The sequence below is a fragment of the Schistocerca serialis genome, chromosome 1 (genome assembly GCF_023864345.2).
Source record: "Schistocerca serialis cubense isolate TAMUIC-IGC-003099 chromosome 1, iqSchSeri2.2, whole genome shotgun sequence".
NCBI classification, from domain to species: domain Eukaryota; kingdom Metazoa; phylum Arthropoda; class Insecta; order Orthoptera; family Acrididae; genus Schistocerca; species Schistocerca serialis.
In genome coordinates, this window is record NC_064638.1 from 908,993,350 (window position 1) to 909,017,359 (window position 24,010).

The 24,010-nt window shown below is 39.2% G+C and overlaps 1 protein-coding gene across 1 annotated transcript in view; it reads left to right on the forward strand.

Annotated features, from left to right (window-relative positions):
* The window catches only part of LOC126412080 (synergin gamma-like), a 161,490-nt gene that overhangs the window by 103,684 nt on the left and 33,796 nt on the right, over positions 1-24,010 (forward strand). Inside the window, exon 5 of the mRNA XM_050081486.1 lies at positions 17,519-19,411. Within this exon, the coding sequence (XP_049937443.1) occupies positions 17,519-19,411 (1,893 nt within the window). The remainder of the gene's footprint in view (positions 1-17,518; positions 19,412-24,010) is intronic.

Below are 24,010 nucleotides of genomic sequence, written 5' to 3' on the forward strand. Positions count from 1 at the left end.
GTCATATTACCAGTAAGGACAGAGTGCGGACAGATCCGAGGGTGGTACAGGATGTATGGGATTTTTGGGAACCGAAAACAGTTAAGGAAGTGCCGTCATTCATGGGACTTTGCAATTTCTATCGGAAGTTCTTGAAGGGTTTTGCAGATTTAGCACAACCGCTGACACGATTGTTACAGAGAGGTGTGGAATTTGAGTGGACAGAAGAGTGTCAGAAAGTGTTTGACAAACTGAAAGAAGTGTTAACATCAAGTCCAGTTCTTGTGTTTCCAGATTTTGAAAAGGAGTTTATACTAATATGTGATGCATCGAATCAAGCATTAGGCTGTGTTTTTAGTCAGGAAGTTGATGGGAAACACATCCTGTAGCCTATGCATCTAGGCAGTTGAATGCATCAGAGAAGAATTACTCAAGAACAGAGAGGGAGATGCTTAGTGTAATCTATGGAATCACATATTTTAAATGTTATTTATATGGGAAAAGATTTCAGGTAGTGAGAGATCATGCTGTGTTGAAGTGGTGGTTGGGGTTGAAGGATCCGTCCAGTAGACCCACTAGATGGGCTATGAGGCTTGGTGAATTTGACTACGAGGTGGTGCACAAGCCTGGGAAGAAGCACTAAGTAAAAGGTGGCAAAAGTAGTAGTTGTAGGTTATGACCTAGCAGTATGGCAAAAATTACAGGACACAGACAACGATTGTAAATTGTATCGGACACAGTCACAGTTCAATGTGTACGACAGTCTTCTGTGCAGGGAAACGAAGTTAGGGCCAAGGGTAGTAGTGCCAGTGAAGTTGAAGGATGAGGTTTTAAAGGAAACACATGATCATGTGTTATCCGGTCATGGAGGGTGTAGAGGAATGAATAGGAGAGTGGCGGAGAGGTATTGATGGAGAGGTAGGAAAGGGGATGTGGATCAGTATGTCAAGAATTGTATATCATCTGCAGAGAGAGCAGATTTGAGTCGGAAGCAAATGCAGCTGCAACGGTTACTGGAAGCGACATGTACATTTTCTTTTCTTGGGATTGATGTCTTAGGACCTTTTAGATGAACACATCGGGAAACAGATTTGTTCTGACAATAGTAGACCACTTTTCGAGGTATGTGGAGATGGTGGCTATGCCAAATCAGCAGGCAGCAATGGTTTGCAGAAGCATTAGTAAACAACTGGATTTTGAAGTTTTGTGTACCAGATACAATAATTACTGACCAAGGGATTCATGTCAGATTTAATGAAGGAACTGTATAAATTGTTAAACGTAAAAAAGTTGAGGACAAGCGCGTTGCATTCACAGGCCAATGGAAGGACAGAACGGGTACACAGAACAATCGGGAAGATGCTGAGTTTTTATGTGGATTCTCGTCACTATCAGTGGGACGAGTATTTGAAGAATATTGTATGTGCATACAAAGCAAAAGTCCATACAAATACCGGTTTGTCTCCATATGAGGTAGTGTACGGGTGAAAAACGCCGTCACCATTTGATTTAGTGAAGCTAAAGAAAGGGAGGACTGGGGAATCTGTATGTAAATTCATGAGAACAATTCGGGATGTTTGGAAATGGGTACAAAAGGCGAATACAAAGGCTTTGGGAAGGCAGGAAGATGCAGTAAAGCGGAAAGGAAGTTTACTGCAGTATAAAATGGGGCAATGGGTAATGCTGTCCCGCCCCTATATGCAAAAAGGGAAAACAAAGAAGTTCCTCACAAGGTATCAAGAGCCATACCAGGTTGCTGAAACCACATCTCCTGTTAATGTCAAGCTTCAGCTGCCAACTAGAACGACGATAGTACACATTGGGCGGTTACGCCCATTTAAGAGTTGCCTGGATGTGATTCCAGGCGTGTCACAAGAAGGAAAGAGGAAGAAAAAGAGAATGAAGAGAGATGCTAACCACAGACAAAACCAGGAAGATAGAGTACAGCATGAAGTACCGTATGCTTTGCGATCTAGAAAATAGTAGATCATTTGTAGTATTTGTTTTGTTTTTGTGTTATGTATTTTCGAATATAGCCTGCTAGGTGCAGCAGTATTTTTGAAGAGGGAGGAAGGGTGATGGTGATCCCTGTCCTCAGGTCACTGGAAAGGGAAGTGTAGCATCTGACGTATGTGAAGTATTGTTGGAGAAGAAATTGAACGCAGTTCTGGAGAAATACAGGGTGCGTCAAAAAAATGTATACACACTTTGAAGCGTCATTGAAAATTTATTTCCCATTCTACAATGTTAAATTTCTGGAAATGGAAAGCTTAAAGTCCAATTGGAAAAACTTTGTAAATGTGATTAATGTTCAAACTGGTGGCCTTCAGCATCAATATATTTCTGAGTATGAGTCACCGCTGATTCCGTTCATTGTACCAAAGTGTCCAGTGTGATTTCTGCGCACACCGCCTGTATCTCATTCCAAAGTGTGTCCAGGTTACATGGTTTACGTTTGTGCACCTCATCTTTTACTGTGCCCCTTAAGAAGAAATCCAGCGGCGTGAGGTCTGGAGAGCGTGCAGGAAACTCGATTGGTCCCCTGCGTCCTATCCACTAGCCTGGCACTTTGTGATCCAGGTATGCTCGTACTTTCCTATGATAGTGCGGCGGGACACCATCTTGTTGGAAATAAAACTCATCATTACCGTATAATGCACGAATGGCAGGGAATATAGTGTCAGCAAGCATTGTTACGTATGTTTCTCCAGTAACACTACCTTGAAAGCGGAAAGGCCCAATGAGTCCTCTTGCAGACAAACCACATCACACATTTACACCAAGCAAATTCACAGCCTTTTCAATGTGAGGATTATCTTCAGCCCAATACACACAATTGTGCCTATTGACAGTTCCATTGAGTTTGAATTGGGCTTCATCCGACCAAATAATGCTACCCATAAATCCCGGTTCACATCTCACCATCTCCTAAACTCATTCACAAAATTCTAACCTCTGATCTGGATCGTCATCACTTAGCTGCTGCACCAGCCTTGGAATGTACACACGAAACTTGCCTTTCTTCAAAATGTGTAGCACACTACTAGCACTTACATTACTCTCACGTGCCACTTGCCTTGAAGATTTTTGAGGTGAACGCTGAAACAGTTCCAAGACCGCAGTTGTGGAATCATCACTTGTAGCTGTACGAGGTCGCCCTGATCGACCTTTATGCACATCACACACTGTTCCATGAATTCCAAATTTGTCTTGTAGGCGTGTAATTGTTAACCTTGAAGGTGGTTCTTACCATATTCACTTCTCCACTGTCTTCAAACCGCAGCTACATTCTCAAACTTCCAGTACCACTTAATTGTCTGCTTCCGTGCTTTAAAGTTCAAACGCATGTCTGCCATGTTGCAGTTACTTCCTTGCCACTGCTGCCACCTGTTGAAGAAACATAACATTACTTTCTCACAGATATTTAACCTTGTAGAACGGGAAATAAATTGATTATGACAGTTCAAAGTGTGTATACATTTTTTTGACGCACCTTGTAAATGCATCAGAGAAAATTTTGTGGCATATGTTGAACGAAGTCAGAGTGTATGATTTCCTGTTTAAATTTTTAGTTATCAACAGTGCTGGGTCAGAAAAGTTGTGTTTATTGTGCCAGTTCATATAATGTAAATTTAAGGATGAAAGTAGTCACACAATCGGTGTTGAGTGTGGATCAAAAATAGTGAATGTTCGAGGAAAATCTGTGAAGCTATAAATACGAGACACATGCACTGTGCAGTTACTTTTAGTTAGGGGGAAAGGAATAGACTGGCCAAGGGACATCGTGGAGCCAAAATTGAACTTGCAACGGGTTGGGATGCACTGGATCTTCTCCACCTACGAGAATTTCGTTGTAGTAGCAAGTTGTTTTGAGCAAGGAGTGTTTACGGAAGTGAAATGTGTAGAGCTTATAGGAAGTGGAATTTTAATCAATGGAACTAAGTGTAACATAATAGGACCAACCTTCCATCTGCCAGTGTCAATTTCAGGAGTCATGTAATTGAATGTTACGCAGCCACAGCTGTACTGCCCAGAAACCACTTCAGAGTTTTTGCCAAGGCAGAATCTGACCTTGTTAAACCAAACTATGGAGTCAGGTCTGTTGAGATCTGTAAACCAGGGGTGCATATCAGTCTAACAGCTTGTTCAACATGTCACTCAGTATAGGGAAAGGCAACAGCAAATAACAATCATTATGAGCACCTCTGTGCCAAGTGTCATCACAGCCTTAACTTTGTTATGTGTTGTTTTCTTTCTGATCAGGTGGAGAGTTAATTCCAAGAGGGAACCCAGGGTAGTCCAAGTCCAGTGGATTGGATAGTAAGGGCGTGAGATGAGTAGGCAAAGGGTTGAACGAGCGTTCAGCGGAGTCGTCATCCATTAAGGATTTTTTTAATGTTTTTCCCTCATGTCATGTGCTTAGGAGCTGTGGACCATGTCTAAGTATTCTAATAGTAAGTATGTCATAAGTGCCAATCCAAACAAGTTTAAGAGTTAGATAAAGAATGACCCGGGGACTGGGTCTTTGCGAAGAGGGGAATAATGTAGCGGTACCACCGTTTAGGATAGGGAAAGTTAGTTTTGTGCGATATTTGGAGCACGAGGTACAGCCAGGTGCGGGCCAGATTGCAGCAAGTTACGCATACCAGCAGTTGTGAAGGCAAATTGAGGCCACAGGGGTGTGGAACTCCCAGAGAGGGCACGCACGTGACGCGAATTGGCGCGCTTAGCAAAACAGAGGTGCACAGCCGAGTATAAATAGGTGCCATTTTGTAACGAGATTCATTCAAGTGGAGCAGCTCTCCTGGATGGCGGGGCATGTCACACTGCCGGGCTACATGCAACAACAGCATCCCAGTCAATGGCGGGTCATTGGTTCGGCCCTCTGAGGCCGGCGCAGTGTCCACAGCCAGCCAGCAGACACTCTTTGGCTCGCTACCGCATGCAGTTGTCTCGGCTCCCGACACACACCAGAAACTTACGAGGTGAGGGCCGCAGATCCGGATGCTGGATCGTGGGTGGTCTGATACCACAACAATACTCTTAGCAGTGCCAGTTGCGTTGACAGTTGGAGTGGCACAGTCTATTGCCTGATGAATTTGTAGCGGTTCTGAACCTAATGCCGTGAAGTGTTTCCTTTAGTTTAGAAATCGAGTTGAACTCACGAGGGCTTAAGTCAGGGGAGTGCAGTAGGTGGTATAGCACTTAGCAGCCCCATCAGTCAAACAAATCAGTAACAGCTTGCACTGTACGTGCTTGAGCATTGTCCTGCAAAATGATGGTCAGGTCCTGCAGAAAGTGTCATCACTTCTGTCTCTATGCTGTTCACTTTTGGAACACAGCCCACGACCAGCTTAGAGTCAGAAGTGATGACACTTTCTGCAGGACCTGACCATCATTTTGCAGGACAATGCTCAAGCACGTACAGTGCAAGTTGTTCCTGATTTGTTTTACTGATGGGGCTGCTAAGTACTATACCACGTACTGCACTCCTCTGACTTAAGCTCTCATGAGTTCAGCTCGGTTTCTAAACTGAAGGAAACACTTCAGGCATTTGCTTCAGAAGTGCTACAAATTCGTCGGGCAATAGACCGCGCCACTTGAACTGTCAACACAACTGGCACTGCTAAGAGTATCCTACGACTTCCACATCACTGGCGACAGGTTATACACAATGCTGGTGACTACTTTGAAGATCAGTAAAACTTTGAAACACACATCCATTTTGTACGGGCTGTAAATAAATAGTTGCCACTATTAAAGTTCCAACCATCATAAATAGCTTCTTGGTTGTTAACAATGCTCATTCCTGCAATTTAGTTGTGGCCATTAGTTCATTTAAACAGTTGATTGGTGATCATACCCATGTAAAAGGCTACACCAGAGTTGGCACATGAGATGGTTGCTTTCACATATGGCCTTGCTTGCGGTAGGAAAGGCCTTTGATGGAGCAGCAATAGGATTGATGAGCGCATAAATAGGTGGCATAGGTCATGCATTTGAGTCTTCTGCACTAATATAAGTAATATAGTGAAATGACTTTCATGTACAATTGTAACAGCATTGCGCAGTACCTGTAACTTCAACCAGTCTCATCAGAGGATTCAGGTTTCTGCACTGATTTTGGTATTGTTGTCCAATATCCATTTCTGGAATCCCAAAGACGTAATTGGCAGGAGTCACCAGATATCAGTAACTGTCTTACACTATCATCATAGACAAATGTTGTTATACCCTGGAGTGACAAAAGTCGTGGGATAATGATAAGCACATATACAGATGACAGTAGTATCTCATACACCAGGTATAAAAGGGCAGTGTGTTGGCAGAGCTGTCATTTTTGCTCAGGTGATTCATGTGTACAGGTTTCAGACATGATTACAGCCACACGACGGGAATTAACAGACTTGGAACGTGATATGGTAGTTAGAGCTAGACACATGCTACATTCCATATTGGAAACTGTTAGGGAATTCAATATTCTGAGATCCACAGAGAGTGTGTGCTGAGAATATCAGATTTCGGCATTACCTCACACCATGGACAACAAATGACTAGTGGCCTTAAATTAACGGCCAAGAGCATCGGCTTTTGCATAGAGTTGTGAATGGTAACAGACAAGCAACACTGTGTGAAATAACTGCATAAATCAATGTGGGATGTGTGACGAACATATCTGTCAAAACAGTGCAGCAAAATTTGGCGTTAATGGGCTGTGGTGACAGACAGACGACAGACTTGAGTGCCTTCACTAACAGCATGACATGACATCACTTGCAGTGCCTCTCCTGGGCGTGTGACCATTTCAGTTGGACCCTGTACGGCTGGAGAAACAAGGCCTGGCCAGATGAGTCTTGATTTCAATTGCTAAGAGTTGATGGTAGGGTTTGACTGTGGCGCAAAAACCATGGACCTAAGTTGTCATCAAGACACTGTGCAAGCTGGTGGTAGTTCCATAATGGTGTTGGCTGTGTTTACATGGAATTGACTAGGTCCTCTGGTTCAATTGAACTGATCATTGACTGGAAATATTTAATTTTGGCTACTTGGAGGCCATTTGCAGCCATTCATGGACTTCATGTTCCCAAACAATGTCATGTTACGGGGCACCATTGTTTGCAATTAGTTTGAAGAACATTCTGGAAAATTCAAGTGAATGATTTGGCCACCCAGATCAACCGGCAAGTGTCCCATCAAATGTTTATGGGACATAATCAAGAGGTTAGTTTGTGCACACAATCCTGCACCAGCAACGCTTTCACAATTATGGATGGTTATAGAGGCATTGTGGCTAATATTTTTGCCAGGGACTTCCAGCGATGTGTTTAGTGTATCCCATGTCAAGTTGCTGCACTTGCCAGGCAAAAGGAGGTCCAACAGATATTAGGAGGTATCCCATGACATTTGTCAACTCAGTTTAAATGAAAAGCAGAAGATTGTGAATGTTCAACAGTATTAATTTATCCACAATTTCATGCTTTTTTGGAGTTGTGGAGTTGTCCCACCAAGCAGTAAGGGGAAGACCAGTCAACTTCTCAAATACTTTTTTAATGAGGAGACAGTATATTCATCTTTATTTGCATATACATATAAATGATAATCATAATGGAATAAAATCTTGACACATGTTAGCTGTCATGCTTCATTTATCCCTACAGGGTGAGGTGGCATAGTGCTTAAGACGTTAGACTCTGTGTTGAGCAGAGTTGATAATATCTCAAGTAAAGTACTAAAATCCTGTTCTTCACATAGATGCAATGTTTTCAGTCACATATTCTACAAATCACTATCACTGAAGACATTTCCAGACAAAGTGAAAAATGCTTTGTCATGCCCCTTTACAAGAAAGATAGAAAGACAGATGATGATGATGATAATAGTAATAATTACCGACCAATCTTATGACACCTCTTTCTCGAAGGCACTGGAAAAAATAATGTATGCAAGAACCATAACACACACCTCTAAAAATAAGATACTTAGTCCATTTCAGTTTGGATTTCAGTAGGGTCTCTCTACAGAACATGCTATTTTTCAATTCACACATCAGATTATACAAAATTTCAATGAGAAAATATTACCAATTGCTATCTTCTGAGACTTACCAAAAGCATTTTATTGTGCAGTTCACAGTATTCTCCTAGAGAATCTAATGTTTTTCGGATGACAAGAGACAGTGTGGTATTGGGTTGCAAGGCACACACGTCTCTCAATTCAGTTAACTTGCACATTGTGTGTAGCCGATCCTCTTCTCTGGGTAATCAGCTACGTCTATCTCCCAAAAGCTTCTTCTCCGAAGACTATAGCTGGTCTAAGGAATTTATTAAAATACTTCTGTATCCTTGAAGTAATTTTGGTTCTCGTGAAATACTTTTCAGTTCGATCACTATAGATTTTCAACTTTCACAGACAATAACTTCTGCAAGCTAACTTATTCCTTAAACATTAGACTCATATACATATTTTCAAATAGCATACATGTGTCTTGCTTCGTTCATAGCAAGACTTGAAGTAATTCTAAAGTCTCTTAGTCTTCAACGAGTCCAATACACGAATCAGCATAGAAATCTATATTCAGTTGTTCATTAGTCTTTTTGCAATGAACAGAGACACTAAAAATCACGGAATACTACATAAAGTTTCCGTGTTCTTCTCGACCCGTACTCGGTGACTCGGTGTACCGTACAGCAGATACTTGTCTGCTGCCGCTTGGCCGCCGGGTACATCTTTTTCTTGTAACTTTTTTTACCTGCACATACAAGTAGTCGATGCACAGTAGAGCGTACTCATTTCTCCCACGCACCTCTGAAATACCAGGTGTTCAAAACAGTGGAAGGCCGAGTGGTTCTAGAATTTACTCCGAAATTCTCAAAGCACTACAAGAAGCTAGAATATTGTGGTATTAGAGATCTTTCTGGTTACTGGATTTCATCCTGTCTAACTAAAAGCATACAGAGTGTTGCATTAAGAAACTCAGACAGTGTACTCAGTGAAACGCCATCAGAATGGGAAATGATCATTACAGGTCTAACGTGGGGATGCACTTGTTCTTGGTATATATAAATGATCTTCAATTATATATTCAAGAAGCAGAAATACACCTTCTTGCTGACAATGCAATATTATAACTAGCTTAATGAAGTAACTTTGACACTTGAAAAAATAAGAAATACTTTTAAAAAAATTCTTAACTGGTTCTCTGCAAATTGGCTGTCAGTGCATTTACATAAAACACAATATATGCAATGTAGTACTGTGTGAGATGTGACCATACTATTAGATTTATTTTGCTTTTGACACCCAGACTATAGAATATAGGTGTTAAACTAAACAAAAAGCAACAAGGCACACAAATCTGTCTGTCTCTGAAAACTTGAATTTGCAGTAACTAGCAACTTCATTATCAAAGAGATTTGAAAGTGCATGGATTTATCTAATCTGTCAATAACTAGACTTCTACTACACAGCTATACATTTAGCGACTTTCTGTATCACTTTACATTATGTTTTAAGAAACCGTTTTTGTTCCACATGCAAAATTTAACAAAATGGAGTTAAGAGGTTTTCATTATCGATATACATTATTAGAATATAAACATTGAATGTTGTAGCCAATCTTTGGTGTTGTATGTAAGTATGTGGATGTTATTAAGGTGTCTGTAAGGAAAGCCATAAACATCACAACTTAAAATATGGTCCATGGTCTTTTGGGGTCTATGGTCACTTGGGATCTTTGGCAAGTCCCCACTTCACCATTAATTGTCTGCATCATCCAAATCTGGTTCACAGTCTGTTCAGTGTAGTCCAGTGCCGCAGTGGCAGGACAAAGCCTGGCACTGCGCTGTTAGGTCAGGCACCAGGCTGCTGTTTGTCGTGGCTGTCCACTACCACTCTCCTCTCGATGCGATCTTCACATCCTGGGGTATTAGTTTGTCCAACTTGAAGGATTTTTCAGGATTTGAGACAATCTTCAGTAGGAAAATATTGGTCGATGAGTAAGGTTGCTTCTGATTGATAGAGCTAATCGCTAAGCTGCTGGTTATCATCGGATGTTTGTAGGTTCAGTATATGCTAGTATTGGAAAGCGGGAAATGGGGCTTGGTCATAGTGTTCCCAAGATTATCCTCATGGTTTAATGGAATTTGATGTCAACCTTTTTTGTGTGGATGTTCTTGGCCCATGCTGGGGTACAGTACTCACCAACAGTATATACAAGAGCGAACACTGAAGTGCGTAATGCCCAGCTGGAGCTGTCCTTGCTAGCTTTCCTATTATATTATTTCTTGTTTTCATTTTCTGGGCTACATCTTCCAGGTGGTCCTTATATGATACTGTACATGCCAGTGATCTTCCCAGGTTTTTAGGCGTTCTCTTGTGTCTAATTACTTAGTCCGTTACATTTTGATTTTACATGTGCCAGTACAGATCCTTATTTTATTGCATTTTTCAAAACTCTTGTGTTTACTTGCTCTCTCATTTTGAGTTCTCATGTTAATTTCTGTCCTCTTTACATTTTCATTCTAGTCTTCAAATGATTTTTAAAACTTTTCTCTACATTAGTTGTGAGGGCTAGAACTTTATTACAGCAGCTTTTATTCTTTCTGAACCCTCCATATGATTAGAAATAATGCATGAGGGTAAATCAGTAAATGAAACAGAATGTTCTAAATTCTTTGGAGTTGATAACGTTAAGAATCAGACAGAGATGAAAATGTCAAAACCTTCACTTAGTTTTCCTGTTTTCATTCACTAATGTCTTGTGGTATCATATTTTAGGGTAACTTGTCATTTAAGGGAAAAGTGTTTATGGCACAGAGACATGTAATGTGTTATGTCTGTTCTAAAACCTCTTGTAGACAGCTCTCTAGATAGGTGGGCATATTGACAACAGCTTCACAATACATTTACTCAACAATAAATCACAGTTTGACAATAATGTTAACATTCGTAAATGTAATGCTAGAAGGAGAAATGATTTACAATATCCATCAGTCAACCTTAGTGTGACAAAGAAAGGAGGAGTTCAGCCATAAAATCTTGGGCCACCTACCCATTGATGTAACAGTTGCGCGAATGCGTGCATGTGCATGTACATGTGTATTGCAGGGCGGGTTCTTTGACAAAGTTATGGCTGTGTTATTAGCCCATCCGTGTTCAGTCTGAGCTAATAGTGTTGTCTTGGATGACCTTAATGTCAATGAACCATTAAAATCCACCATTCCTACTTTCTAAATTTACTCTTACATTTTCTTCTCTCTCTCTCTCTCTCTCTCTCTCTCTCTCTCTCTCTCTCTCTCTCTGTCTTTTAAAATGTAGTCATGTCACTGAATAGTGAAACAAGGTATTCATTAATGTTCCCCAGCTTACCTTATGATTACTACCTTATTATGGTTTTCATTTAGGCTAAATATTCTAAACAGATTCACCATCTACTTTTCAGTGTATTGCGAGGGTTCAGTTAATTTATAAATAACTTAGTTGCTGCTCTACAGCTTCAAGAAGTCTGCGAACCCCCAACTTGTTGAGAACTGTTTTTGTGTCTATAGAATAATGCAACTCCTGCCAAAAGCGGAACTCATTGACTCTGATTTAGGCTTTTATTGTGCCTTTAATTACAAAACATGATGAGAGGTGAATCATTTAGTTACAACTCCTTAGGGAAGAAAAAAAAACAACAGTGTTTCAATACATTGGTCTATACATTATTGTTTTAATCTTCTGGCCATTGGTATTCCTTAATCCCACGGTTTGCACAGAAGGTTCTAAGGTTCTTTGATCCTTTGCCACCTTCGATTACTTTGCCTGTCATGATGCCAAGTACACCTTTAACACTCTTGGAACATCACACATCACATACAGAGTACCTCAAACGAATAATGTAACATAGAAAATGAGACTTTCTCCATAATAAATACACATGCATAAAAATTAAACTTATAAGTTGTGGACAGCTTTTCTGAGTAACAAACTAACAGATCTTCTGCTAATAAAGCTTGTTCATTTATATTCAGAAGTAGTACGAGATTTCAGCAGAATCAACATAATGATTTATTTCCAAAGCTTTGGCTACAAAACATCTGGAAAATCTTGTAACTTCACATTTGCCATCCCCTTATATATGAACAAGTGTTTGATTACTTAACAATCTTCATATGTAATAACCATTCGTGAAAATGGCTTTATTTAGTCACATTATACTCTATAGATTTTGCTCCATCCTATGTCTCTTTATTTTCCCTTTCCAGACCAAACAAAAGTCTGTATAAACTTTTCCCCAGGATTCAAGAACAAGAAAGATTAAAACAACGGCTTATAAACTACGAAATTTTACAAACTTAAAAATTACACAAAAATTTATCTTTTTTGATGACCCGTTAGCACATCTAACTTAATATTCTAGATTATCTGGCCACTAAGGGCAAAACTATAGATAGAGACCATGGAAAGGATAAAGTTATATCTGTTTTCATTGCTCACGATTCTTACGACCTCTCTGGTATCCCTTGTTGCCAGGAGATCCTTACTGCCTACATCCATACTTCACACCACTAAATAAAAACCCACACCTTCAGTATTGTTTACACAAGGAAGAGTTTCAAACATTTCCAACACCATAGACAGCCTCTCTCCCAACTGTTGCTGTCTTCATGTACTCTTCAGCTTATACCCAGTCATCACTTCTGGGGTACACCATCCCTTTTAAAGCAAAGTTTAAAGTAAATTCGATTAGTTCACTCCCCAACACAACATAACATTTTAAAGTTGTCTATGAACACCCCACATTAATACCTTTAGTGTCAGCATATGCCACATCTTGCCCCTTCCCAGGACCTCATTTCAAAACATACTACTGTTATTAAATTTTTTGTTTGATGTACTGGAATTGCTTAACACCTTCAAGTTCACCAACATGTAATAAAATAATCAGAAGCTCACATTAAAATGACCATGCCACTTTTTACTAAACATTCAGTAAAAAACATCGTAACGCCTCTGCAGTCATTGTATAGGCCAGAAACTTGCTAATTCCTGTGAAGGATATAAATCAACCACAAAAAGAGCATGTTCACAGTTCAGTGCTAAAAATCTTTTATTAATCCAGTGTGTCATGATTTTTGGGAGGTGAGTTATGAAAAGAGTGCTGTAGATGGTTAGGACAATGGGAAAAGAACTTTCATGTTAGCAGCCCAGCATGCAGTGAAAGAGAAAGTAAATCAATCATTTGTTTTGTCGAACTAGACTAGTGGTCCATTTGAGGTGAGGAAAAGTTGCACCTATGGTACCTAAGTGGGTATCTCAGTAAGAATAAAATGCTTGTGAAAGCCAGAAGTTGGGGTTTCATCAAAGGTCTAGTACACAGTTTTAATCATAGTGTTTTGTTACTGGTAAACTCTGTGGGAGAGTGAGATATTCATTTCAGAAACAGGACTGGGAAGGGAAGATTGGTACAGCTGATTCATGAAAGTTTACATGGCGGATCTTGGGCCACACACGGTCAAATACCTGTTGTCATGGGTTGGAAAAGTAGGTATCTTTTTTGGATAATTCCAGACAACAGGTTCCCCTGGCTAAAGAGAATCTCCAGCAGTTTAAAAAATAATGAAACAATCACTCACAAGATAGATGTTAACACCTCAAATATCACGTGTATCAAAACAAACCATTGGAAAGAGTAACCAGGGGGATTTCACAGACTTAAAAATCCTCCATGAAAACATGCAAAGCAGTCTGGGATGTTATAAAAAAGGAAATGGGGAGAAGCAAACAAATGCAGAATAACATACTGCTAAGGGAGGGGGATAAGGTAATAAATGATCCACAACACTTAGAAAACTACGTAAATGAGCATTTTTCAAGTATTGCACAGAAGTTACAGTAAATATTCCCCAAAACAAATATAACGCCAGTAAATAATGTTGCACTAAATACAATGATGTTACTTCCAACCACAGAGAATGAAGTCAATAAAACTGTTCAAAAACTAGAAAATAAAAAGTCAGTAGGCTTAGAAGTAGTACCAGCGTGTGTACTGAAACAATGCATAGAGATTATACAAGGCCCTTTAACATATATAATGAATGAATCCTTCACATCAGGGACATTTCCAGAGCAGTTAAAACAGGCAAGAGTTATACCTTCGCTTAAGAAAGGTAATGCAGAAGACAAACATTACTGGCTCATTTCCCTGCTGTCACCATTCTCAAAAATAATAGAAGCAATTATGAAAGACAGATTAATGAATTACCTGAATAAATACAATCTTTTAAGTGAATCACAGTTTGGTTTCCGAAGTGGCAAAAATATGGAGTCAGCCATAGTAGAATTCACAGAAGTTGTACTTGATGCTCTTGATAAAGATCAGTGTGTCACAGGCATATTTTTGGATCTTTTTAAGGCCTTTGATACAGTCAACCACAAGATTCTATTACATAAATTAGAAGCATTGGGAATAAGGTGGGTAGCTAATGACTGGTTTCGATCATACCTAGTAGATAGGGTACAAAGACTAAGGACAACACATACTTCAAATAGATCTAAACATTTAGTAAAACACTTATCAGAACCAAAATACGTTAATATAGGGGTTCTGCAAGGTAGCATATTAGGACCAATACTACTCCTGATATACATCAGTGACTTTCCCAATAGTGTTAATCATGGTGAAAAAATTCTCTTTGCTGATGACAGAAATGTTACACTCACTGAGAAAACAAGAGAACTCCTCGCAGAGAAAGCAAATGAAACTCTCGAGGAAGTTTACGATTGGTCAATAAGCAATAAAGTGACATTGAACATAAAGAAAACTAATGCCAGGAATTTTAGTTTGAAGAGGGAGAATGACAATGTTAAATTAAATGTAGATGGCACCTCTATAGACTGTGTAACAAATTCAAAATTTCTAGGAATGAATATTGTTCTCAGTTGAAGTGGTGTGAACACACAAAGGTACTTGCAGACAGAGTGTAATCAGCATGTTATGCCCTTGGAATACTGTCATCAGTGTGTAACATGCAGTGTCTTTTAGTTACATACTATTCATATGTACACTCTATTCTTAGCTATGGCATTCTCTTTTTGGGAAACAAATGCACAAATTATGAACAAAATTTTCAAACTCCAGAAAAGAGCCATAAGAATAATAACCAAAAATAGTAGTTGAGCTTATTCTAAAGATCTGTTCAAAACACTGGGGATTTTAACTGCTCCATGTGAATACATTTACCAGTGAGTTGTACACATCAAAAATAACATTGGTAATTACTGCACAAACAGCCCTGTCCATGACCATGGAACAAGAGCTAGACTCAACTTACATTTACCAAGAAAAAATGAACATAAAACTCAAAACAGCATTTTCTACCAAGGAATAAAACTGTACAATAAATTACCAAAAGAGATTAAAGAAACTGCAAAAATACACTTATTTAAAAAGGCAGCTAAAAAGTACCAGTTATACAATGCATTTTATACGTTGAAGAATTACTTATAAAGCAGAGTAGCGGTTTGGAAAAAAAAAAAAAAAATGTTACAAAATAGATAATAATGATTATAAAGCATCCAACATTCCTCATAACACCTTCACACAATGTTTTTTCCCTTTTCTAGAAATACTTACCCTCAAGATACGCATACCTCTTCCTCTTTCTGAGCTCAACATCTGACTCACTATAGAGGGACGCTGACTCAGTTTTTCAGGATAGAAAATTGGAAGTTGCGGAACAGAAAATGGCCCAGAGATCACCAGTGTGTGTGTGTGTGTGTGTGTGTGTGTGTGTGTGTGATAATGAGATATGAGTGAAAAGTGTGGCATTACCTTATTTAATAACTTATTTGTAAAAAAAAAAAAAGTATTGTATATTAGTAGAAAATTTGATGATTGTTTCTTACTGGAAGTCTGTAGATGAATGTGTATCAAATTAGCTTATTTTAAATTGGTCTAAACTTGTAAATACTTTGACATGTCCTGTTACCGTGTAAAAAGAGATCTGTGGATGAATAAAGCTACTACTACTACTACTACTACTTACTACTTACTACTTACTACCAGCTACTTACTACCTACTACCTATAACTACTAACCCTTAGGGTATGATTCGGAGGACGACGGTTCAATCCCGTCTCCAGCCATCCTGATTTAGGTTTTCCATGATTTCCCTAAATCGTTTCAGGCAAATGCCGGGATGGTTCCTTTGAAAGGGCACGGCCGATTTCCTTCCCCATCCTTCCCTAACCCGAGCTTGTGCTCCATCTCTAATGACCTCGTTGTCGACGGGACGTTAAACAACACTAACCTAACCTTAGGGTATGACTTGACCGTTGTATATCATCATCTTTTTACTTGGGATGCCAGTTCAGCAAGGTATGTAAGAGAGATTCCATGAAGTTTAGAAAGTAGATGAGGGATATTGGTGAATGAAAATTTGAGGAGGACTGTGAGCATTAGACAGTGGCTCTGTGAGTTGGAACATAGGCCATCAAAGACTGTGATTTAAATGTGCAATGAACTTTGCTAACTGGATTGCAGGGAGATCATTAACGGTTGCCGTATTTTGTGGACTACAAGACGCACTTTCTTATTCAAAAAATTGCCTACAGAATTCAGGTGCATCTTACACTCAAAACAAGTATAAAAATGTCCAGTGTTTGATTTAAAATTCTGTGAGTCTTAAAAATGGCCATATATTCAATGCTGCATGAAATATATCTCTATCTAGCAACATTGGATTCAACTGGTAGCAGCAGTGCGTTGATGCGGCAAACATGAGCTGCGGGGATCTTATCTGTGTAGAGGACAACAATTACGATGAAGCGGTAGAAGAAGAAAGTTCAGATGATGATTTTCAGGGATTTTAATACTCAGTTCGATTTTATAAACTAAGAATTTCATTTTAGTCTGGTTTTGCAATCTAATAATAAAAATGGTATTTTTTTTAAAGGTTGCTTAATCATTAGGGAGAGTCATATAGTCCGTAAGATATGATATCACCACTGATGACTTTGTTGGTTTCTACTGTTTATCATACCATGATACATCTCATTAGACCCTAGTATTTTCTGTCTTTTATTGAATAATTTGCACATCACAAGCTCTGTTAGAAGATGAGTATGTGTCTCCTTAAAAATTAAGAATTTTGAAATTTTGTTTTTCATAATTAGGTTCATATGCTCTTCCTCATAGAATGGGAAACTGCTGTTCTGAACAGAAATGACATTATCTCACGTGTGGCTTTTTAGTAGGTGTATATTAATAAAAAGCAGTGGAATCATATTTACGTATATTGAATCTAAATATTCACCAATTATTCATTTAAGATGCTGTACTTTGAGCTTGCATTGCTGTATGTGGTATGTCGGCTAGACATCTCCCATCACTCTAATAAATGGAAACTATACTGACTTTTTCCATTGAGTGTTTTATTTTTTATTTTTTTCTGTCTTTGTTGCCAACTCTTGTTTTCAATGAAATTTTGACAACATATAAATACATTTTTTCATAAATTTAATAAGAATATTTACTCATAGTCATTTTTCTTCACAGAATGGGTGCCCGTTCAGCAGTCTTGGTGTGTTGAATCTCATGCCTCAGGCACCTGTTCCTAACCTGAATGTTGGTGTTGTGCGCCAAGCAACGGTTGCAGTGGATTTGCAGTTACCTGGTTCCCATAGCAAAATGAAAAGAGAAGAACTGAATTTGAAATTAAATTCTGAGCATGATAATTCATCGCCAGGCTGTATTGCAAAGGAGACAAAAACTGGAAATGAAGACTCTGTTGATGACTTCACTGATTTCCAGTGTTTTACTGTGGGAACATCTGTAACTGAAAGAGTTGTTAATCCTGATGCAAACAACTCAGATAAGTTGAGATATAATTCACCTCCCAGTGACAGTTCAGTCCAGAAGAACCATAGCCTTAATACAGAAAGCATAACTCACAAATGTCCAAATGTGATCATAGTTGGAAATACAAGTCATTCACGGGGTATTGGTAGCAGACTTGCCAATCATTCTCTTGGCACTCCAAAACAAAGCAAAATGCGACATAAACATCACCATCACCACCACCATCATAGTCACAAAAACAACCAGCTTCCCATAAATTCTGTGTCTCCAGCAGCAGAAGATGAATTTACTGATTTCCAACAGGCTGAAACTTCTCTGGAGAATATGTCTTCAGGCACTACTTCAACCACTTCTCCGAGTGGTACATATGTGCTGAAAGAGAGTGCTATAAGAGCAGGCAAAAAATTAACTTCTGTGATTAGCAGACTGGAAAGTTCAAATGAAGTACTAAAAGACAGATCAAACGAGCTTGTTACCTCTGCTTCAGGTACTAATACTACATCACCAAATTACAGTGTTGTTAACACCCACCATACAAAACAAGATTTGGAGAAGCCAGTAGTTCATCAAAATATGCAACACGAGGAACATTCTGTTAAGGATATAGCTAAAAGAGTTAATAATGTGAGTGAACTGATGGCAGTTGAAGAAGATAAATACAGTGCACTCCGAGAACTATCAACAGTAGAAAGAGAGTCACCACTTTTAAATAACACTGGCAGTCTGGACTTGGCTGATGATTTTGGAGACTTTGTTACAGCAGAAGTGTCAAGTGATGACCCTTTTGCTGCCATTTCTTCAAGAGATAGTAGTGGAGTAAACAAAGTACCACTTACTCCTCCATCTGTATTTAATGCTTCTCAGACTGCAGAGTTTCCAGTGGATTGGACAGCTTTTCACAGTTCAGATCACACAGTTCCTAAAGCTGCTTCTGCTGTTCAAAGTAAATCTGCTAGTGGTGCTATGGATAACATTTTTAATTCTCTCCATACTGCACCATGCAGTACAGAGGAATTGCACCTTGTGGATACTCCAGTTTCAGTGAAGTGTTCAAGCTCTGGCCTCAGTGAAATAGATATTTTTTCACCACTTAAAAACTTAAGTTTAAATACCAATTGCAGTACTGCAGAAGAGAAAGTGTTAAGTGTGAGCAGTGATCTCAAGATCGATGGAAAACAGTGCGATACTAATGACAAATCATTTCCTGATTGCTTCCAGCTGGGCAATAACTTCAACATTATCAATAGCAAAGACAGTCCATCAAAGGTAGCATCGCTGTCTGTGTTTGATGAACCTACCAGAACAGATATTTTGTGCAGTGAAGCAGTAGAAGATGAATTTGGCGACTTTGTTGGTACTGATGTTCGTTCTGGAGAGCCAAGCAGTTGTGTGAGCAAAGAATTCCCTTCTGACAATCAGCCATCTGCAGTAACCAAGGATATTTTATACGACACACATTCTGTAAGCAGCTTGGAATTTCCTACTTTCTCTCTTAGTAGACATGGATCACTACCAAGCTTGGACCTTAAAGTATATCCCTCAGGATCTGAGCAACCTGGTGCTTCTCATTCACAAAATGTGTCGCCACAGGTAAGAATCTATTAATCTGACAACTTAAAAGGGAAAGGAAAAAATAGCATAGATAAACTAGTGTAAGATTAGGGTTGTTGTATATTGCTTTTGTAAATGCTGTTTTTTATTACTCTTCATTGTTCACAAAATCAGACTGGTTATTTGAATAACTAACTTAATGGATTTGAACCAGCCCCCTTTGAATATCAGAAATCACTTTCTAAGTTGATCACCACTGTTGTTATTCACATCAATCATTTTGAAACCAGCTGTTACCTATAGATTTCAGAGGTACAATATTGAAAATTATTTGTAATCTTACTAAACCAAATTCACAATGTTTTTTTTCTGTGTTCTGTGTGTCAGACTGAGTGTCTACCAGTTAGCATAAATCAGACAATGGGTAATCCAGCATGGAATGTAACAATATTATGAGAAGGAAAGTTGCCACTCACCATATAGTGGAGATGCTGAGTGACAACTTTCCTTCTCATAATATTGTTACCACTTAGCTTAGTAATTTAAGATAATGTGTTACCTCTAAGGGGATGGCCATTGACTGTTGAAAAAGCTACGGTAATGGTCCTGTTCCAGTCAGTTGTAATGAAGGGCTCATTTTGATTTACTTCTAAAATTGTATAAAATAGTCAGATATTTGTAACTAACCTGCTATGTGTAATTGATAAGTTAGCTCTTCAGTGCATTAGTTTTGAAAGAGTGAGTGGATATCTGTGTATGCATGCAGAAAGAATAGGTTGACATTAGTTACAGTGAGGAGAGAGTTTCAATCAGACCCTCCATATAGGGTGTGGGCAAACATGTTTTCTCAGCCCCTCACTGTAGGCTGCCGTGCATGACAGGTGTGTTGTGCTGGAAGATTATCAGCCTGCCTTATCGACAGGGGCAAGAAATGTTTTTCAAGCTCCTGATAAGCAGGCTGTCAAGCACAGCAGGTGTGTTGCGGCATTAGTATCAGCCTGCTTTATTGGCCTGTTTTTCAGGGTCTGTATGTGCGGATGGGCACAGCTGGGGGAAGTTTAAAATGGATAGATGTGATGATATACAGGGAAGGAAGGGAGGGGGGCAGGAGGAAATGGATAGGGTTAGAGGGGAAGGAGGCAATGGAGAGGGAATAGGAGGAGGAGAAGGATATGGATAAGGGGAGTGGGGAGGAGGAGATTGATGGTGAGAGGTTAGAAGGGAGAGATGAATAGTATGACATGGGGAGGATTCAGTGTAGGGAGAGGGAGGCAGGAGGAGATGGGAGTAGGGGGTGGAGGGAGGGAGGACAACGTATTGTGTCGAATGTCCGTTTGTGGATGAAGCCACAAGAAAAAGGCTAGAATGTCATAAAATTTACTGGATTGGTAAGTTTGAATACCTAGGTATCATAGTAGACAAGAATCCGTACTACAACATGCATCACACTGATACAAAGCCTCCTTCTGGTTTTCATCAATATGAATTTAAACTCTCAAAGTAAACAATGCTTATACAAATCCACATTCTTATCCTTAGTCTTACATAGTTGTTCAGTATGGGGTACAGCATATGAAATTGATATTAAGAAGGCTGAAGTACTACAGAAGAAATTATCCTGATGGATCCTAAACATGTTGACATGAACAAGACAGATTCATCAAGAGGTATAAGTCAAACTGGTAGAAGACCAAATGGACCATGTTACTTTACAGTTTCCTTAAGAAACGGCACGTAAATAATGAATGTCAATTGAAAATGGAGATAACTATAGGCCCTAATCTGTGTGTTTCAGTGATAAAATTCTGACCTGTTTCTCTTAACAGTAGAAACTCAGAATACAAGAAAACTGTTGGTACAGGTCACAAAGAAACTTCAGAGGTCAAAAAGAGAGAGGAGCACATATGCTGGAATACATAGAACATGCACTGAATAATCATTGAACTGCTTACAAAAGTAACAAACACATAAGAAAGAAGATAGGAAGAGAAAAAAATTGGGGTGTATATCAAACCTAATACATTCAAACTGCAAAGCATATGTGCAGTGAGGAATGGAAATAGGTCAGGAATTATCGAACAAGTTAAAACTTTCAAAAAAATGAGTCTTGTGGGTATTACAGAAAGAGGTGCAAAGATAAGAGCTTCTATGGTGCCTTAACAACATTTGCATGAGAAATGAGATACTAAATATGTGAACAATTATTGTGGCTTTCTTTACTCTCAGTAACATAAAAGATCACCAAATCGTCTTCTTAAAAGAACTTGTACAAGAAGTTGAGCATAAACTGGGGGAATTCCATGGGTGTTTCCATAACCTTTTGAAACTGAAAAAGGAGTTCATCAATTGGCTAGGACCTAACTACCTTGGCTTTGTAAGCACTTTTGCATCACAATCAGAATGCCCATTAATAGTTTAGCTGACAGTAACAGCAAAAATTTTGTATCTATCTACAAAAATATTGTTGTATTTTGTGATATAACTGGCAGTAACTTTGGAAAGGAAGCCCGCTATGGAAATTAATCAGAAGAGTGCACAGAAAATGTTAAATATAAAAATTTTAGTAGGCATAAGGCAAAATAATTACATTGAAATTATAAAGAACTGTTGTGTCCTTTGCTTACTGTAATAGAATAGCCTACTGTGTGAACTGGCGCTTGAGGATAACACATTAAATCTGTTTGAATTTGTAAATCTTGTATCATTAGTGATCAGTTGTGTTTTGTGCCTAGAGCTTTGCCTTGGTTCTCTGCTTGGTTGTGTTCTTGGTTTGTAACAATTCAGGCATTTTTGCTTTTTTATTAATCCCATATTTTTATTTCTAAGGCTGTCAGTCTCTCTTTTTATGGCACTGAGTATAAATTGTAAACCTGTAATGTATTCAGTCAGCTTTGAAAATTGACTGTCGGAGTTAACACAAACTTCCTTTTGAATTACACCAGGGACATTAATTCTGGTAGTAATATAATGCATGTTTGTACTGACTGTCCTGTTCAGAGAGTACACTTAGTTTCCTTTGGTTACCGACAGAAGTACTGAAGACCACTGACTTTGCTTGTAGGGAGCAGAGCTGTACATGATGTGAAGGCACTTAATAAGTAAATAAATAAAATCCTGTGACTGCTATTTGGTGCAGAGCAAGGCAGAGAGCTAAAACCATAGCCTTTTTCAGTTCTGTAGAATTATTAAAATGGCCAGTTAGGTGCAGTACTAAAGGGCTTCATTGAACATGGCAATCATAAATTTCATTGTGGAAGCAGCTCTTTGGGTATGAAAGGAGCCGTAATGACTATTTTGTGATGTTCAAACTACAGTCAAAAAATGGCTCTGAGCACTATGGGACTTAACTTCTGAGGTCATCAGTCCCCTAGAACTTAGAACTACTTAAACCTAACTAACCTAAGGACATCACACACATCCATGCCCAAGGCAGGATTTGAACCTGTGACCTTAGCGGTCGCGCAGTTCCAGACTATAGCGCCTAGAACCGCTCGGCCATCCCGGCCGGCCAAAACTACAGTAGAGTCCAATCTGAAGACAGGGTCATCAATGGAAAGTACGTGTATTACTGACACCAGTGTACAGCCAGAACAGAGCTGACATCATGGGCAAAGAGTGCAACTATATATACAAACAGCAGAATTCCAGAATGCTGGTATTTACACAGACATCAAATTGCCCAGAATATATTAACATAAGATATTTCAAGAACCTTCCAGGAATGATTAACACTAAATAACAAGTAAATGCTGGTGATAGGGTTTGAACTGGGATTCCGCAGCATGCCAGCCAGCAACACTAGTCATTACGCTGCACTGTATGCACCACAGCTCGCAACATTGCTGCCTCACCTGCAAAAATAGTGACCCACTGTTTCAGGAATACTGACTACAGCTCGCTTGGTGAAGGCAGTGCTGACAGATCTATGCATTCTGGCTATGTTGTTACATCCTCTTTACTCTGATAAGCACCAAAGGTAGCCCGTCTGAAGCTACATGGAGCCCCTTTGAAACTACACCCTCCCATTGTCGATCTGTTCCTCTGGATTGCAATAGAGTTTCAAATGGAGGACATGACTGACATACGTGCTTTTGTCTTCTTGATGGAAAGGTCATAATCCTCAAAGTCATACGTGGTGTTCTACAAGTGGTGAATGGTATGATACAACCCAGAGTAGTACTTTAATAACTTTCCTTAGAGACCTGCTTTCCACACAAGCGTAAAAATCCAGCCCAAGTCTCCCGGGTTGTATTGGATTGGCCACTGCCTGGCTTTTTAGTGCTCTTGGTCTTCCTCCTGGGTGTCCAGTGTCCATATGCAAGCCAGCTACTTCAGTACTTGTGATGTGTTTCATGTGGTCAACCTGAATATCATTCACTAGAATCAGAAACAGTGTAGCCATTGTTGTCCTGGCATTCTGACTGTGAGCAGACATTAATGTACGTCAGGGGTGTATATGCTGATGTCTTATTAAAGCATTTGTAACCATGCTTCTATATATAGTAGACAGTTATCATCCTGTGGGTGCTGTCACAACAAGACCTTACCTCTGACACTAATCTTGACTTTTCTATGGACAGGGATCATCACACTCAACAACAAGGAACTTTAAAGTTTCCGGAGCTTCAGCTGTCAGCA